The 12,680-nt window shown below is 58.3% G+C and overlaps 1 protein-coding gene across 1 annotated transcript in view; it reads left to right on the plus strand.

Moving 5' to 3' along the window:
- Positions 1-12,680, plus strand: part of DCHS1 (dachsous cadherin-related 1) — a 44,466-nt gene that overhangs the window by 22,691 nt on the left and 9,095 nt on the right. The window contains exons 7-15 of the mRNA XM_036391726.2: positions 208-395; positions 4,921-5,017; positions 5,303-5,460; positions 6,995-7,829; positions 8,114-8,353; positions 8,762-8,887; positions 9,130-9,339; positions 9,859-10,722; positions 11,193-11,306. Coding sequence (XP_036247619.1) covers positions 208-395; positions 4,921-5,017; positions 5,303-5,460; positions 6,995-7,829; positions 8,114-8,353; positions 8,762-8,887; positions 9,130-9,339; positions 9,859-10,722; positions 11,193-11,306 — 2,832 coding nt within the window. The remainder of the gene's footprint in view (positions 1-207; positions 396-4,920; positions 5,018-5,302; positions 5,461-6,994; positions 7,830-8,113; positions 8,354-8,761; positions 8,888-9,129; positions 9,340-9,858; positions 10,723-11,192; positions 11,307-12,680) is intronic.

Below are 12,680 nucleotides of genomic sequence, written 5' to 3' on the forward strand. Positions count from 1 at the left end.
CAGCTTGTGGGCTGAGCTGGGTCCCTGCTCATCAGTATTCTCACTTCTAGTGCCTGCCCCATTCTTGGAAGCATTCAAGGCCATATTAGATAGGGCTTGGAGCAACCTGGGATAGTGGAAGGTGTCCCTGCCCATGGCAGCAGGGTGGAACAAGATGGGCTTGAAGGTCCCTTCCAACCCAAACCCCTCTGGGATTCTCCCTCACAGGAGAGGTCAGCACCAAGCACAGCTTGGATCGGGAGCAGCAGTCCAACTTCCAGCTGCTGGTGATTGTGCAGGATGGGGGAGCACCGCCTCGCAGTGCCACCGGAACCATCTATGTCACTGTGCTGGATGAGAATGACAACGCTCCTGCTTTCCTGCACGTGGGCAGTGGTCAGGAGCTAACTGTGCAGGTAGGGCTGCAGGCTGCAGCACCGATGGGGCCTGGTGGCCTCTGGATGTGGGGGCAGGGGGTACTACTGGGGAAAATGGGGTGGGCAGGGGGACCCAGGAGAGCTTCAGGGTAAGAGATGAGCAGCCACAAGTTGGATCCATGCAGCAGCCAGGACAGTTGGATAAATCTGAAATGTGGCAGGAGGGGCATGTCCTTGGGCAGGGAAGAAATCCTGGTGCACAGAGCAGGCAGGGGCTCTGGAGGGCTCTGGCACAATCAGGACTGGCCAGCAGGCAGAAGCTCTTGGCTCACACGTGCCTCTAGAGAGGGACAGCAAAAGGAGCCCTGAACCTGACACAGGTTCAGAGAAGAGCCAGGGTGAACAGTTGTGTGCAAGGAGATGCATGAGGCTATCACCCTCTAGGCCTGGGGATTTTGGGTGCAGCCACTTGTCTTTCTGGGAGGTCAAGAAAATGTTGTCCAGCTGGGCTTGGCATGCACAAGAGTTTTCTGTGGATCTGCTGTGCCTGCCAGCCAAGCTTTCCCTGCACACTCTGGTGGCAGCAGTCACTGGGCACTGCATGTGCTGCAGACCCAGCTGCATGGGTACTGCTCAGGAGAACTGGGAGGGGACCTGCACCAGCGAGGGCTCGTGGGACCAGCTGAGGGGCACTGGCAGCAGCAGAGCAGGGAGGCTGCATGGGCAGCAGGGCCCTGGCACAGAGCAGGGGCAACCCACAGCTGGGCAGCCAGGCCCTCTCTGCACGTCCATTGCTGCACATAAGGCTGTGTGCTCAAAACCCTGGCTCTGAGTGGCTCAAAAACACCATGATGGTGACAGCCACCCTCTGCCACACGTCCTGCTCAAGCTGTGCACCCCAGACAGGTCAGAGCAGACAGGACTGTGTTGGTAGCCACCTGGGTGACACAAGATCTGGGGACACTCTGCAGCTCCAGCCAGGCCTTCCCTGTTCATTGCTGCTTCCCTTGCCATCCTAGGGTGCAGCCATTCCTTGCCAGCCCATCCTAGGGTGCAGTCATTCCTTGCCCAGCCATCTTCTTTCATGCCCTGCTCTGTTGGCACAGCTGTTGGCAGGGCTTGGCTGGGGTGAGCACGTCTTCCAGAGCCTAAAGGAGGCAAAGGGGGCACAGTAAGGCTTGCCCTGTCTCTGAGCAAGGCTCTGGGAGCAGAGCAGGCCAGGGACTAGCCAGCCACAGCCTGCCTGAGGGAGCAGTGGGTGGGCTCTGTGATAATTGCTCCAGCTGGCATCTGCTGGGAGCCCTTCTAGGGACACAGGTGACACACCACACGGCAGGATCTGCATCTGAGCCCAGTGTCTGGGGGCTTAAAGGGCCCTGCCAGAGCTTGGTAGGGCTCTGCTCCTACAAAGAGACCATGAAAGCAGGTGTGTCCTTCAGGGGACAGGACAGGCTGAGAGGGGTTCAAGAGTTCTGAGGGCAGGTAAATGCTGCAGCAGCCCTGAGAAAACACCTGTTTGGGCACTTTGGTTTGCAGGTGCTGGAAGCAGAGGTAGAGAAGGGTGGAGTACCACAATGGCCCACTCTTAGCCATGTTTTGCATGTAGAAGAGGCTTGGAGGAAGAAGTGAAACCAGATGATAACACAAAGCTCCATGATTTCTTGCAGACGTGCTCAGGGCACATTCATGTCAGGGTTCTTCAGGCAGAGCAGAGGAGGGTTCTGTGTCCACCTTCGAGCACCAGGTGTGGTGTGCTGAGATGAAGCACTGGTGATGTGCTGGCAGAACAGGGGGAGCTTGCAAAGGGGCTGCAGTGATGGATCCTCCAGGGAATGATTGCTAGGAGAGGGGAGAGGGAGCACAGGGAAAGGAGTGCCTGTTTTCACAGAGGCACTGCCCTGGTGCTCGTGTTTTGCTGTATCCCCTCAACGATGTGATGGTGGATGTCACTGGTCTATTCACAGCATTCGGGATGAGGGCTCCCTGTGAAGAGCTGTAGAAGGATCATGTTGGTCAGGGAAGATGATGGGACATGAAATCACTGCTGCTAAGCAAATTGCTGGAAAGCAACACAGATGGCACAGCCCAGGGGTGGGCTCTGAACTGGCTGCTTCAGTTTGGGGAGAAGCCTGGAGCTTTGTGAATGTGCCACACCAGGCTCAGGGTAGGCAAAAAAGCAAATCAAATGTTGAGTTTAATTAGACAAGAAACAGAATGAAAGAAAATATCATCACCCACAGCTCAGATTCTGCCCACACTCTCTGGTTCCATTCCCTAAGTGAGCAGAAGTGATAGAAACTGTTTAGAGAAGGATGTTAACAGATCTCTGGTAGATAATGGTTCCAAGCAGGAATAAAACATTCTTTGGCATGGACAAAGCCTCAGGAATATCACAAAGGTGTGCACAGAGTCATGGGGAAATGAAAAGTTGCTTTTTTCATAACACAAAGCTGGGCAACTCCATAAGAACTGACCAGGCAGCAGGTTTAAAATAAACACAGGCAGCATTTCTTTATGCAGAATGTAATTAAATTGTGAAATCATTGTCCAGAGTTGCATGGGTTCAAAACTAGATGAATTCATGGAAAGAAAAAACTCCATCAAAGGCTGATGAGCACAAATACAATCTGTAGCTCAGGAAGTGTCTGAGCCACAGCGGGCTGGGAGCCGGGGAAGTTCACAGGAGAATTGTTCCATACGTACCACGTTCCTCACATTTCTGTGCATCCACTGCCAGCCCTGACGGAGCTGTGCTGGTGGCCAGAAGGGCTCTGCAAGCCTGGGACCAGGCTGGGGTTTGCAGCAACCTTTGGGGAGGGTGGGCTGACCCAGACATGCCCACATGGCCTCTGTCCTACCAGTGTGCATGGGCAAGCCCACTGCCATTGCTGCTTACTCCTGTCTGTGTGACTGGGCTGGCATTCGCACATGTGGATGCTGCTCTGTAACTCCTCTGACATGTCTGCTTCTCTCAAAGGGCTCTGATTCCTTGTGGAAGGGAGAGTGTCCCTGCCTGCTGAGCAGGGGCCTCTCAAATCTAGGTTGAGGGCAGTGGGGGCAGATGTTGCCCCAGCCTGTGGCAGGGAGAGGTTGGAAGGGGCCTCGGAAGGGTGGGCCCACGTCGAGGTGTCCACGCAGACCTTCCTTTCATCAAGGGCCAGGCTATATTTAGGCCTGTGCCTCCATCACTGCTGTGAAAGGCTCTTCCAGATTCCTTGATCTGGTACTAGAAAACATCTCTTCATTTCCAGCCTAAACTAATTTCTGACCATTTTATACTCATTTGTTCTTGTGCCAATATTGTGTTTTTGCTTAAAAAGCTGTCCTCTCTCCCTGGAATTTCCCTCCCTCTCCCAGTGTTTACAGAGCACAGTCCCAGCACTGCCTAGCCTGGCTGAACGAGTCCAGCTCCTCTGGTCTCCCCTCCCAGGGCTTCAGCACAGTGCCAGCAGCTTGGGCAATAGCTCTGGCCCTCACCCTCTCCCCAGAAACCTGCACCCTCTTCTCCAGAGTCGTGCTTGGATTCCACTTGTCCCTTCCCCAAATGCATTAAGTGGCACAGATCACGCTGCACAGCTGGGTCTGGGAGGGTGGTCTCTGCCACAGGATGTGCTGATGGGATGGGAATGTGAGGTCTGTCCCCTTGAGGTGGAAATTTGGCCTCTGCTGGGGTGGAAGGAACAGCAGAGCCTGTGCCAAGTGGGAATCCTGTTCCACCAAAGAGTGTGTGCTGGAGGGGGCAGGTCTGCAGCAGGAGGGAATGTTTGCTGAGGAGGATTCCAAAACCTGACAGGTGCTGGGGGACGGTGATGGGGATGCATCCAGTTCCATAGCTATCCAGAAAAGGTGTGCAGTGCTGTAATGTGTGGTCTCGGTGGCAAAGGAGGTAGCTCTCCTCAGGACACGAGGTTACCTGAGCATGTGTGATTGATGTCTTAATGGTCTTGTGCTGCACTGGCATAAATTGGGGGTCTGAAGTACCTACAGACAGGCAATGCTACCCAGGAACAAGGGAGAGAAGGGAAAAGGCCCAGGCTGAGGTACCTAAGCCCCAGAAGATCTGCCAGCTGCACTTCCAGAGGTGGAAAACTTCCCTGGCTAGGTGTGGGAACTGAGGAGATCCCTGGCTGTGGGCAGGGAGGCTGGCACTGGGCTGCCAGGGCTCACACTGTGGCATTTCCAGCTGAAGGTGTCTGTTGGGGCAGGAAGGACCAGGACTGTTGTGGAGCCCTGCAGTCACCTGCCTGCAGAGGCTCTGGGTGTAGCAGGGTGAAGCAGTGCCCTCCTCCATGTGCCCCCACCCTGCCCAGTGGGTTGTTAAATGGGACACGAGGGGAGGAGGGCTGGTGAGGCGCAACCTCCCCTGGCCAATTGCTGTGGGCTCCTCTGTGTTCCCAGCCTCAGACACAGCTTGTGGGTCCTGTGGGGAGTCTGTGATGTGGGGAAGGTGTAGGGCTGGTGCAGGATGGTGCAGAGCTCATTGGGTCGTGCCAAGGCTTGGGGTCTCTGGGGTGATCTGAGCGGTTCTCTGTGCTACTCAACTGCTCCCTGGGCCATGCTGCAGGTGCTGGAAGAGAAGCCATCGGGACTCCTGGTCGCCTCCCTGCAGGCCAAGGACCCTGACGAGGGGGAGAACGGGACCATCATCTACTCCCTGATAGGTACAAGCTGCAGAGCAGCAAACCCGCGCTCCCTGCCCTGCCCTGCCCGGCAGCAGCAAACCCACGCTCCCTGCCCAGCAGCAGCAAACCCCTGCCCTGCCCGGCAGCAGCAAACCCGCGCTCCCTGCCCTGCCCGGCAGCAGCAAACCCACACTGCCCTGCCCAGCAGCCATCCCCCAGGCGATGGTGCCCGCTGCCTGGATCCCACAGCACGCTCCCTCCCTGGCACCCTGCCCATGCCTCCCTGTGCCGTGCTCCCGGTGCCACGCTCTGATCTCTCCGCAGGGGCCTGGGCAGAGCGGTTCAGCCTGCACGTGGCCACGGGCGAGCTGCGCACGGCCGCGGTGCTGCGCCGGGCCGAGCGCGCCGAGTACCTCTTCACAGTGACAGCCAGTGACCGTGGCACAGCGCCCCGCAGCACATCAGCCATCGTCCGTGTGCAGGTACAGCCCCTCCTGTCCCCGCATGCCCCCTCCTCTCGTCCCTGTGCCACCTGCACATCACCTGCCTCTTGGAGCACACCATCCACACCTGGCAGCCTTTCTGCCCGCCCTCATCCCCTACCGCCTTCATCCCTGGGCACCCTCTGCTCCTGCTCAGCTGGTGATCCAGGCCTGAAATCCACAGGGAGAACCTGGACAGGAAGGAATTACCCTGCACCTGTTCTCATGTCCAAAGAACTGCCAACTGCAGTTCTGCCTTCTCCAGGCTTTAGACAGCCGGCCCTGTCCTAGATACCCTGATGCAGGAAAGACATCAGAGGTTCCCTGCACAGAGACTTCCACTCTTCCCAGGGTCTGCTGAAACCAGTGTTCTGACCTGCAGGGTGCCCCTCATGTCTGTGTCACTTTGGTACTCCCTGCCTGCTGCTGCCCACACAGCTACATCCTTTCTTCGCTGTTAGTAATGAGCTTCCTTTTACAGCAGAGGCTCTGGTTCCCCCTATCAAGGCACTCCCCCTGAACATTGTTTCACATTTTCTCAGCCATGTCCTTGCAGTTGCTAAGGCCATTTGACTGTCCTTGCTGTGCCACCTCCACCAGCCCTGCCCATTGCTCCCTTGAGCCAGCTGGTCTCTCAGTCCTTTGTCACACAGCATCCCCACTCTGTGCCTGTCGCTCACTAGTGTGGGAGCTCCAGAGCTGAGTTCTAGCCCAGGTGGGCATGATACACCACATTCCTTTGAGGAGTGGAGCTGGTGTTAGCCTGCCAAAACTGCCTTCAGCCACCAGCAACATGTTTTATACTGTTTCCTTTTTCCACTATGTCTGTAACTGTTCTTGTCATCAGAGCTGTTCTGCAGCCTCCAGAGCACTGAGGCTAGGCTGGCCATCCCCATCAGGCTGGTTTGCATCCCTGTAATAGATATTTGCTTGACAGTCGCTGGGTTTGATCCCCTCTGGGCTGACAGGTTTGTTGTTACTCCCGTTTTCCTCAGCTCCTTGACAGGAATGTGCTTCTTCAGTGGGTTTTCCCTTCAGGTCATACTGTGGTGGCCTTTACAGCATCCTCTCTCCCATCTGCGAGTGCACCTCATGCCCAAATTAACTCCAGTATCTTTAATAAAACCAGTGATAGTATCTATTTATCTTGGGGTCATACTGGGTTCTCTTTCTGTGCCTCCCATCAGGATGAGTGTGATCTCTCATTCACTCTTGCTTATGTTTGCAGAATTGTTTCTGCTGCTGTCCATTGGCTTTGCAGGATCAGACCCAGCCACAGAGCCCGAGAGTGGCTGAGGGAAGGCACCTCTGAAGGTCACCTTCTCCAGCTCCCTGCTCACATGGGGCTGTCTGGGTGACTTCTGGCTGCCTCCAAGGCTGGAGACTGCACCACCTGTGGGCAACTAGTGCCAGGGCTCAGGCATCCTCACAGTGTAAAGTGCATTCAGAGGAGCAGAGGGACCCTCCTGTGTTCCAGCGTGTGCTCTGGCACACAGCCCCCTGTGTGTGCCTCTCACTCCTTCTTTCCTCACAGGTGTTGCCATCCTCCCGTGTGCTGCCCCGGCCTGATGCCACTGTGTTGACCCTGCATCCCCTCGAGGGGGTCAAGCCGGGGTCTGTGATTGGTTCAGTGGCCCCCCCGGACGCCCCTGCACGAGGACAGCTGACCTACACGGTGGTAGGAGGTGGTGGGGATGGCACCTTTGTGGTTGATAGTGTGACAGGGGAGATTTACGCTGCCCGTGAGCTGGACTATGAGGCTGGAGCACGGCACGTGCTCCAGGTGAGTGCTGAGGACACGCAGCACGGCTATCCCTCCAGCAGGTTGGTGCTGGTCCACATCCACGTGCAGGACTGCAATGACCAGGCACCCACCTTCCCCGAAGACCCCATTACCATTGTGGTGCCTGAGAATGCCCAGGCTGGCTCCTCCATCTTCACCTTCCAGGCGCTGGATGGGGATGGGGTGGGCCCCAACAGCCAGGTGCGCTATGCTCTGCTGCACCTGGAGCCGCCCGGAGCCCCCTTCCAGCTCGACGGCCGCTCGGGGCAGCTCACCCTGCGCCAGGGCCTCGACCGCGAGGCCGCCGCCTCCTTCCTGCTGGTGGTGGAGGCCACGGACCAGGCCCGGAATGTCAGCCAGCGCCGCTCGGCCGCCGTCACGGCCCGCGTGTTCGTCACTGATGAGAACGACAACGCGCCCGTCTTCCTCTCGCCGGCCAGCGTCAGCGTCATGGAGGACCAGCCCACGGGCTTCGTGGCGCTGCACGTGGTGGCCCAGGACAGCGACCTGGGAGAGAACGGCCGCGTGAGCTACTCCCTGCGAGCAGGCAACACTGATGGCCGCTTCCACCTGAACCCCAGCACTGGTGAGGGCTGGGAGGGTGCAGAAGTGGTGGCAGGGATCCTGGTAACTGGATGCTGAGGAGGGTGCAGGGGTTCACGAGGACATTGCATGGTGCGTGGGAACATGGAGGGTGTGGGCTGGGGAGCCCCAGGAGGGAGACTGGGGGTGCAGGGAGTCCCAAGCACAGCATCTGGTTGGCACAGTGCTGCTGTCTCCTGAAAGCCATCTGTCCTGCAGCCCACAGTAGTTCCGAGGCATAGGGCCCAGTGCCCCTGGTGCCAGCTTGCCCCTCTCCTGTGCCCACAGGTGCCCTCTCCATCGTGCGGGCCCTGAACCGGGAGGAGGTGGCGCAGCACAACCTGACGGTGGTGGCCACAGACCATGGCTTCCCACGCCTCTCGGCCACACAGCTGCTGTCCGTGCTGGTGCTGGACGTCAATGACGAGGCTCCTGTCTTTGAGAAACCCGAGTACCAGGCCCACATCATGGAGAACCTGCCGGCCGGCAGCCCGGTGCTGCAGGTGCTGGCCACGGACCGCGATCTGGGTGAGGATGCAGGCCAGGATGAGCTGCCCGGTTCAGTCAGGGCTTGTCTGGAAATGCAGCCACAGGCCTGGGCATACCCTGCTCCCTTCTGCCAGTCTGGAGAGCCTGCCTGGCCAGAGGGAAGGATCAGCACCTGGCCTGGAGGTGGGAGGGCTGAATCCTGGGAGAGGGTGGGAATGGAACCTGTGGTTCCCTCTGGTCCCCTGGCCCCTGGCCTTTGTTCTGTGGGTTCTCCTTGGCCTCCCATCAACTGGGTTAGGCTGGGACCCCCACACACACCTCTGCCACCAGGAGCAAGCCCACCCTCTCATACAGCCTGTGGGCCCCGGGTGAGGATGCAGGACTGGGAGCCAAACGAGGCGCTGGGGCTGCTGCTGGGCTGCCTTCAGAGCTCCTTTGTGCCCACAGGTGCCAATGGGCAGGTGTCCTATGGGGGTCTCTCCGGAGGGCCATTCTCCATCCACCCACAGACGGGGCTTATTGTCACTACGCGTCCCCTGGACCGGGAGGAGCAGGAGCAGCACGTGCTGACAGGTAAAGCAAGGGCAGGCAGCGGGCAGGGGGTCAGGGGGGTACACAGGGACTCCCTGCTGCTGGTGTGGGGAGTGTTGCAGAGGGCAGGCCATGGGGAGGGAGGAGGAGCTGTGGGGCGGTTTGGGGCTGCAGGAATGCCGATGCTCATGTGCCTGGCTGCCCCTGTGGGTGTCTGGGTGTTGGCACACGGGCTCTATGGCTGTAGCTCCCAGTCAGCCTCTGGTGCTCTCGCTGTCCTGCAGTCTATGCGCGGGATGCCGGCCTGCCGCCCAGCCTCACCAAGGCCACAGTGTGGGTCACCGTGGGGGATGAGAATGACCATGCACCCCTCCTGGAGAGGGAGTCCTGCTCCGTGGAGGTTCCTGAGAACCAGAGTCGTGTGGCACTCTACACCCTGCGGGCCACTGATCCTGATGGTGGGGAGAACGGACGCCTGGAATACCGGGTGGCAGGTGAGATGCACTGGGAGCGTGGGACTGGGCAAGGACTTCTCCCTGGGCCTCCCTGGGTCTGGGGACATCAACTGCAGCAGTCCCATTCCACATCAGCTCTCTCCTGCTGCAAACTTCAGAGCATTGCTGTCATCTCTCAGCTCTCTGCCCCCAGTGAAGAGGACCCTAAGGTCTGGACAGGCTGCACTGCTCACTCCCCAGGCTTGTGTCTAGTTTCCCAGGCTTAGACCAGTTCCACACCTCTCTTGGCTGCTCTGACCTGTTAATTCACAGGTTGCCAGGTCAGATTTTTGCTGTATCCTGTCACAGGCTGCCTGGCAACTCCCCATGGCAGCAGCACTAGCCTGTGAGTGGTTAGAGTCAGTTCTTCATACGGAGCTAGCCCATGGAGTCTGCTCTCACTGGGGCTCACTCTACGTACCCTGCCAGATCCCATGGTGGTGGGCTTCATGCTCTCTGGGGCCTTTCTCATTCCACTTACAGGCATTCTGCATTGTTACTTCCCCCCTTCTCTTTTAGGTGGAGACCTTGGGCAGGATTTCAGCCTAGACCCTGTCTCCGGTGTCCTCTCCACTGCACATGCCCTCGATCGAGAGCAAATTGCTTCCTACAGCCTCACTGTAGTGGTGCAGGACCACGGCTCCCCGCCACGCAGTGCCACCATGTCGGTGAATGTGCAGGTGTTGGACCTCAATGACAATGCCCCCAGTTTTGCTCAGGCCAGCTACACGGTGGAGGTGCCAGAGGACTTGCCGGTCGGTGCCCTGGTGCTGCAGCTGGTGGCTGAAGACCCGGATGAGGGCACCAATGGGCAGGTCTCCTACTACCTGGGCAACGAGTCGCTGGGCATGTTCCAGGTGGAGCTGCAGAGCGGGCGCCTCCGGAGTACGCAGGCCCTGGACCGGGAGCGCCAGCCCAGCTACAGCTTCCTGGCCAGGGCAGTGGACTCGGCGCCGTGGGAGCCCCGGAGCGCGGCTGTGCGCGTCACCATCGTGGTGCGGGACGTCAACGACCATGTGCCGGCCTTCCTGCACAGCCCGCTCACCGTCAACCTGTCCCGCCACACGCCCCTCAAGCAGGTGGTGGCCACCATGAGGGCCGAGGACAGGGACGCAGGGGCCAATGCCTCCATCCTGTACCGCTTTGCCACCCCCAGCTCCGCCTTTGCCATCAACTCCTACACGGGGGACATCCAGCTGCTGCAGCCCCTGGGCGCCCTCAGCCAGCGCCAGCGGACGCTCTTCGTGCTGGCCATGGACCTGGGGCAGCCGGCGCTCTCCTCCACAGGGGTGGTGGTGATCCACGTGCAGGAGGAGCCCTACCGCGGGCTGCGCTTTCCTCGCAGCACCAGAGACGTGGCCCTGGCTGAAAATGCTGCCCCAGGTACCCACGGGCAGCAACCAGGGAGGGCTGGGATGGAATGGGATAGGGCACGAGGGGAGTGGGAGCAGCGCTGTGGGGAACTCTGATCAGAGAGCACTGTGGGGTCTGGGGAAGTCCTGTTGTGCTTTGGGCAGACCCAAGGAACTGCAGGGTCTGAGTGGTGCCCAGGCTGGTCGGGGTGGTGTCCCTGTAGGCTGGCCTGAGTGTGTTCAGATCACTGTAGGCAGCCACAGGTGCCCAAGTGCTCCCAGAAGGTCCCCAGGGTCACAGTGAGACCACTGAGGAGCCGTGAATAGGCACCATGACACCAGGCTCCCAGCCCAACATTAACCTTAGCTCTTCAATCCCCTGTCACAGTGTCCTCAGGCAGAGCAGTGCTCCTGTGGTACAGCACGTGCTGCCCTGCATCACCCTGACCCTTTGCCACGTGCTCCCAGTCTCTGTCTCTTCATACCCTTTTGCTCTCTCAGGCACTGAGGTGGTGAGTGTCCAGGCCATGCACACAGGGGGCTCCTCGGGGCACATCACCTACAGCATCATCAGTGGCAATGAGAGGAACGCCTTCCTGATCCAGCCCAGCTCAGGTACAGCTCCAGGAACACCTGGGAAGCTTTGCTCATGCCTGCTCAGGTGCTCAGGGCCCCCAGGGTACAGGAGCACTGTCCACACTGTGTACCAGTTAGGTGAGAGGTGTTGGTACTGGAATGTGGGCACTGCCCTGTCACTGGCCAGAGGCTGTTAGCACTGCTCCCAGTGCAATTGGGGTCCCCCATAATGAGACCTTTTCCCAAAACCTCAGGAAGTGGGGTTAGATGGGATTTGGGGAAGACATTCTTCCCTGTGAGGGTGGTGAGGTTCTGGCCCAGGCTGCTGAGAAGCTGTGGCTGCCCCATCCCTGGAAGTGTCCAAGGCCAGGTTGGACAGGGCTGGAGCTACCTGGGATAATGGAAGGTGTCCCCCCTATGTGCCCATAGGAATGTTGTCAATTAGTTCAATATATCCTGCTGTCTGCCCTCCTCCTCCTCGGGTGGGACAGCAGCACCTTGTCACTCCAGCAGCCTGGCTGCCCACGGTTCAGGTTGGTGGCAGTGGCTGTCTGTCCTCAGAGCACTTTGTAAGGCTCTGACTGGTCTCAAAGCTGCAGTGAGGTGTTTCTGGCTTGGAGCTGGATGAGCTTATGTCATGGTAGGAGCAGCTCTTTCTGCTCCACACCCTCGGTGGGGTCTCCAGATGGGAGGATTGTCACATGCTGTGATGGCAGCAGGAACTGCCTGTCCCCAGCAGGGTGTGGGTGTTACCACTCAGGGCAGCTCTTGAGAATGATGAGAAGCTGACAGTGTGGGGAGGGCTTGGAAAAGCTCAGTGTGTCTGTCCTGTCCACCTGAGAAAGGATGGATGGATGGATGGATGGATGGATGGATGGATGGATGGATGGATGGATGGATGGATGGATGGATGATGGATGGATGGATGGAAGGATGGATGGATGGATGATGGATGGATGGATGGATGGATGGATGGATGGATGGATGGATGGATGGTGGATGGGTGATGGATGATGGATGGATGGATGGATGGATGGATGGATGGATGGATGGATGGATGGATGGATGATGGATGGATGGATCATGAATGGAGGGATGATGGATGGAAGGATGGATGGATGGATGGATGGATCATGAATGGAGGGATGATGGATGGAAGGATGGATGGATGGATGGATGGATGGATGGATGGATGGATGGATGGATGGAAGGATGGATGGATGGATGGATGGATGGATGGATGGATGGATGGATGGATGGATGGATAGATGGATGATGGATGGATGGATCATGAATGGAGGGATGATGGATGGAAGGATGGATGGATGGATGGATGGATGGATGGATGGATGGATGGATGAATGGATGGATGGATGGATGGATGGATGGATGGATGGATGGATGGATGGATGG

Source organism: Molothrus ater, chromosome 2 (assembly GCF_012460135.2).
Source record: "Molothrus ater isolate BHLD 08-10-18 breed brown headed cowbird chromosome 2, BPBGC_Mater_1.1, whole genome shotgun sequence".
Lineage (NCBI taxonomy): Eukaryota > Metazoa > Chordata > Aves > Passeriformes > Icteridae > Molothrus > Molothrus ater.